At 34.2% G+C, this 5,692-nt stretch overlaps 1 protein-coding gene across 2 annotated transcripts in view; it reads left to right on the plus strand.

The window, feature by feature from the left end:
- Positions 1 to 5,692, plus strand: part of YEATS4 (YEATS domain containing 4) — a 23,369-nt gene that overhangs the window by 5,363 nt on the left and 12,314 nt on the right. The window contains exons 3-5 of one of the 2 annotated variants that reach the window (XM_011976605.1): positions 426 to 492; positions 582 to 676; positions 5,546 to 5,638. In XM_011976605.1, the coding sequence (XP_011831995.1) occupies positions 426 to 492; positions 582 to 676; positions 5,546 to 5,638 (255 nt within the window). The remainder of the gene's footprint in view (positions 1 to 425; positions 493 to 581; positions 677 to 5,545; positions 5,639 to 5,692) is intronic. The other variant, XM_011976606.1, reaches the window with a different exon arrangement.

The following is a 5,692-nucleotide window of genomic DNA, read 5'->3' on the forward strand; positions in this document are numbered from 1 at the left end:
CGTGAGCCACCGTGCCTGGCCTTTGTGATATAATTTTGTTCTTTGAAATTAACTATAGATTTGCCTTATATTTCTGTAATAGTACCAAATATGTACTGTTGTTTTAATGAAAAAAATCAAAATTGATTTAGAATATTATCTATAGAGGTTTATGAAAACAAGATTTGCCAAAAAAAGTGAATTTGGGACATGTATTTTTATATATTACAAATTATGAAAGAATTCAACACAGCCTTCCTTTGTTTTTGTTTTTTAAAAAAAGCGAAATAGCTTCCCAGGTATAATTCATATTTTTTTAGAAAATTAGATTCCATAAAATTTGAAGGGAAGTATGTTTTTTATAAAATTAAGTATATATGCTCAGTGTATTTTTTTCCAAGTTTTCATTTGTAGATCATAAAACTAATTAATTCCTTATATTTTAGGATATGTCAGCATATGTGAAGAAAATCCAGTTTAAATTACATGAAAGCTATGGCAATCCTTTAAGAGGTACAATATAGTCTTTTGATTCACAATATCCAAAGTTAAAAATGGCTAGAAAACTAAACCGATAATTTACTATTTTTTTCTGTCTTTAGTTGTTACTAAACCTCCATATGAAATTACTGAAACAGGATGGGGTGAATTCGAAATAATCATCAAAATATTTTTCATTGACCCTAATGAAAGACCTGTGAGTAGCATTAATCTTTGTAAATATAAAATAAATTTCTTTGTAAATATGAAAATGCAATATACTTAATGAATAGGGTTCATTCAGATGTGTTTTATGTAAATTTATGGCACAATGTATCTTGCCATGAGTTAAGTTTTTCATTTTTAAATGTAGTGCCTTTCAAAATCCTTTTTTTTCAAGTATGGAAAGAAAACATATAATATGAACATATATTGGAAAGAAACCATGGAAATCAGATGATTACTGCAGCAAAAATACTTAAAACTATTATTATCATTTGGTTATTAGTAATAAACAAGTTGAGCCCACATGCTGTGTAAAATGGTTTTTATAGTTTTTGGTAGTTAAACCCTAAGAAACAGTGTTTTGCTTTTTTAAACTGTCATCAGTACTAGTACTTCATTTTATATCTTATTTATGAGTCTTTATTTTTATAGCCACTGGCTTTTTCATCTTTTGATCTCTTCTTATCAGATTGTTACTTGATAATGTAAAAAAAATCCCTCCAGGCTTTTGCATTGATCCTTCAGCAAGGATATTAGGTTGTGATATCCTCATTTTAGAGATCAGGATACCAAGGCCAGAGGTCAAGTCACTGCTCAAAAACACTCAGTTAATTATGGTAGAGCTAGTTTTTGAACCCAGATATTTGCATTCATACCTTTTTCTAGGATTTTTTCTTTTGAGTAAAACTACTAGGCCTTTTTTTTTTTCTTAAGCCCGTAGGGTCAAAACTCAGTAATGGCTCTCACATTCCACATATGTGACTGGGTTTTAACTCCAGTTTCAAGGCTTTCACATTCATCACCATTTTATCTTGTTAGAATCATATCATTCTTTTAGCACCAGACATTTACATTTTAATTATCAGATTATATTTTTTAAACTGTGTATGTATTTTTAAAGGAGCGGAATATCACCTGGACCAGTATTTCGGCAAACCGGTTCCTAACTGGCTGCATCAGAAACACCTGAGGTGCTTGTGTATTTATTTATTTATTATTGTGAAGTGCTTTTTAAAAATTCAAACTCCTAGACGTCACCTTTTGGAGAATCTGATTCAGTAGGTTTGGAATGAGGCCAGCACCCCAGGTGATTTTGATGCACAGTGAGATTTGGGACCCATTGACGTAGACTTACTCTTCTCTTACTACGTAGGAATTTATTTAGGCAATCTCTCAAATGAAAATCTAGTTTGGGCTTGCATATCTCCAATGTGGAGAATTAACTTATGTCACTAAGTAAAACATTCTATTCAAGGTTGGGGTAGTTTTAGTTTTAAGAAAGCTGTACTTCGTTACACTTCCCTGAACCTTTTACTGATTACTATTCCCACATTAGTTTCCTTTTCTCATGAGTAAGCATCTATAGCTCATTTAAACATTTTTTGTGTTTTCATGTGATGAAGTTTTTAGATCTCCTACCGTCCGTGTTGGCCTTCAGGAAAACACACTTGCTATATTTTGTTTGGCAATAATTTTTTTTTTCTTTTGAGACAGAGTTACACTCTGCTGCCCAGGCTGGAGTACAGTGGCATAAACATAACTCACTGCAGCCTCCACTTTCTGGCCTCAAACAATCCTTCTGCCTCAGCCTCCCCAGTAGATGGGACCACAGATGCATGCCACCACGCTGTGCTAATTTTTTATTTTCTGTAGAGATGGGGGCTCGCTATGTTGCCCAGACTGATCTCAAACTCCTGGACTCAAGCAGTCCTCTCGCCTTGCCCTCCCAAGGTGCTGGGATTACAGGCATGAGCCACCATGACCAGCCAATAAATTATTAAATGTTATATCTGCTATTTGTAAGATGTTGTTTAAGGGACTGAGAAGGATACAAAAATGAGACACTGACCTTATTGAGAATTGTTTATTAGGGAAAAGAGAGCGTAGAATTTAGCAGATGTTGAGAGGGAGAGAGAAGCAGCCCGTGATGTTACTAGAGTAGAAACTCTTTTTAACTTTGTAAGATTGCTCTGTTTTCATTTTTATTTTGAGAATATGCTGCCTTACCTCCCTGTCTCCTCATCTGTTACCCCTTATCCCCAGTTGGAAAATAAATCTGTGAAAGAAATCATTATATCCTGTAACCTCATTATGAGACAGCTCCTGAAGTCACTCTTAGAAAGGTAAAACAATATAACCTATTGCACTGCTGTAGTGATTAATCTATTGAATAGATTCCCATATAGATCTACATAGGCCTCAGTTTTATTCTCTAAAAAACATTGTAGTTTTTTTTAAGTATTATTTAACTATTGTACTTTTTCAATAGTTGGCTCTTACAGAAAATGTCAAATGAAGATTTATTTAAAATGTGTAAGAAAGACAACTTGGTTGGAAGGTAACTTGTGATTTACTTCTGTTACCCAGTAACCTATTATACAGATGAAGCTACTATAAAAAGAATGGTTGTTTCTAAAAGCAAAATGCCAAATTGAGTTTTCATTCCTAGAAATAGGGATTTCTAGGCAAGTATAGGCAGTTTCATTGTTCCAAGAATTTTCAAACAGCACTCAAAATTAGAGACATCTGTCTTGAAATGTTTTTATTGCCTATATCTGCATGAATGCCTCTGGAAGTCTGAATAATAAATTTAGGGAAGGACAGCTTTATGATGTAATTGTAAGAATTTTTTAATTATAAAAGTCAGATGTGCACATGATTTTAAGAGAAGATTTTTGAAATAAATGTGAGTCTTCTGTATTAGTTTTCTGGTACCACAAACTGTGGGATTAAAACAACAGCAGTTGATTCCCACAGATCTGGAGGCTACAAGTCTGAAATCAAGGTGTTGGCCATGTTTTTTCCAAAGCCTTTAGGGGAGCATCTTTCCTTGCCTCTTCCAGCCCCAGATGTTCCTTGGCTTCTGGCAACATATCTCTAATATCTTCCTCCATTGTCACATGGCCTTATCTTTCTCCCTGGTCTCTGTGTCTTCTTCTCTTAGAAGGACACCAGTCATATTGGATTATGGTCCACCCTAATGACTTCATTGTAATTACACCTACAAAGACCCTATTTCCAAATAATGTCACATCCACAGGTACTGAGAATTAGGGCTTCATATCTTTTGCCTGCATCTGTAGTCCCAGTTACTTGGGAGGCTGAGGCAGGAGGATCATTTGAGCTCAGGAATTCAAGACCAACCTGGGCAACATGGTAAGACCCCATCTCAAAACAAAATATACCTTTTGCAGGGAGGTCACAATTCAGCCCATAACGTCTTCTTTATCCCATCTTTGACCTCTTTTCCAAGAAAACTACTTTTTAACAGTTACCTGTTTTCAATTCATCTAGAAATTACTCACTCCCATGCATTTCATATATTTGAATCCCTAATGTTGGATTTCTCAACTTCAGATAGTATCTTTCAGTGTGTAATGATTATAGATGATCCTTTTTCTTCCTCTTTCCAAGTTTCCTTTTTACATTTTGCTGAAGGAATTTTTTTCAGAAAGGATGCCTGAGAAATAAACTTTCAGAGCCATTGCCCATCTGAAATGTCCTTATTTTTTCTTCATACTTCATTGTTGGGGAGAAAAATTCTAGGCACTAAAGGTAAATATGCTTTCTTGCCTATGAGTGGAAAGAGAAGGCAAGGTCAAGAGGCCCAGCTACCCCATAGCGTTCTTAACTTTGATACTTGCCAACTCTGAGCTTGGAGCACTGTAGGGCTTCTGGGAGCTCTGGCTCCCACCTCTGAGGCAGTTTTCTTAAGTTTTCAAGTTGTGGTTTTTCTCTGTTATTGTTTATTATCCTTCTTGGTAGACTCATCTGCTTTCTGTCTGTTCGAGAAATTTGTTAAATTATTTGCTTTAAATAATTTGATATGTAATTCATGCTCTCTTATTTTGCAGATTGTCTGTCTTTACTGTTATTTTAGTAGAATTCTGTGCATTTCCCTCCTCCCCTTTCTACATTGTTAGTGCATCATCTAGAGCCTGGAAGATGTCCTTTAAGTGGGATATTTCCGTTTGCTGAGCCATGTCCAGGGAAATCTGACACTCTATTAATTGAGCTAAATTGTCTTTATGGGGAGTTGATCGTGCTTGTTTAAATTCAGTTGCAAGGAATTTTATATTTTCTGACTTTTTCAGTGTACCGTTCCTTGCTCCCTATTTCGTGACTTTTTTGGAGAATAGCATTCTCTTACAATTATGTTAACTAACTTTTTGGAAAATTATTTGAGGTCTCTGGTTTTCAGAACTTCAACATGAACTCTGATGTTTTCCCAACTAGATTTTATTTTGCTAAAATAATCACACATTGTGCTGCAAAGCTTTTCCCTTGATGTCTTACTATACTTGTTTTAAAGTATTTGAAGACATGTTGCTCTTCCCAAAGTGAATTATTACTGACCAACTTTTTATTTATTTATTATGTCATTTATGTAATAATCTTATAGATCCCCAAAGAAATTATCTTGCCCTCACTGAACTTTTTCATTCCTTTTAAAAGTATCAAATCTTTTATTCCCCACGGTAAATTTGTAAACTCTAATCTTCAAAAGCAGTTGTCACAACCTACTTGTGTAAGTAAAATAATTCATCTTTTAGTGATTTCTCAGTTTAATTTCTATAGCTTTATCTTGTGTTATTTTTATAGTTTCCTCTCTAGAGATTCTTGAACAGATTCTTCATTAGCCTCTAAAGAATATTCATGTTAGGTAGATATGAATATATCTACTAGGAAAATAAAGGTACAGAAAATTTGGGTGATTTGCTGCAATCAGTTGCAGTTGAAACAAGACCATGAATTTGACATGTATATACTTACTTCAGTCTCTAATTCAGTTTGAAAAATGCCAGTGTCTTGTGATGATAAAAACCATTGCACAGATGTGACATCTGTTTTTATTTCACAGGTAACCCTGTATCATTTGCTAAAGCTGTTTCAATCAGATACCAATGCAATGCTGGGGAAAAAGACAGTGGTTTCAGAGTTCTATGATGAAATGGTAAGAATATTTTATAATGACAGTTTTTGGTTTTTTTTTTTTTTTTTTTTTTTT

Source organism: Mandrillus leucophaeus, unplaced genomic scaffold (genome assembly GCF_000951045.1).
Source record: "Mandrillus leucophaeus isolate KB7577 unplaced genomic scaffold, Mleu.le_1.0 Scaffold169, whole genome shotgun sequence".
NCBI lineage: Eukaryota > Metazoa > Chordata > Mammalia > Primates > Cercopithecidae > Mandrillus > Mandrillus leucophaeus.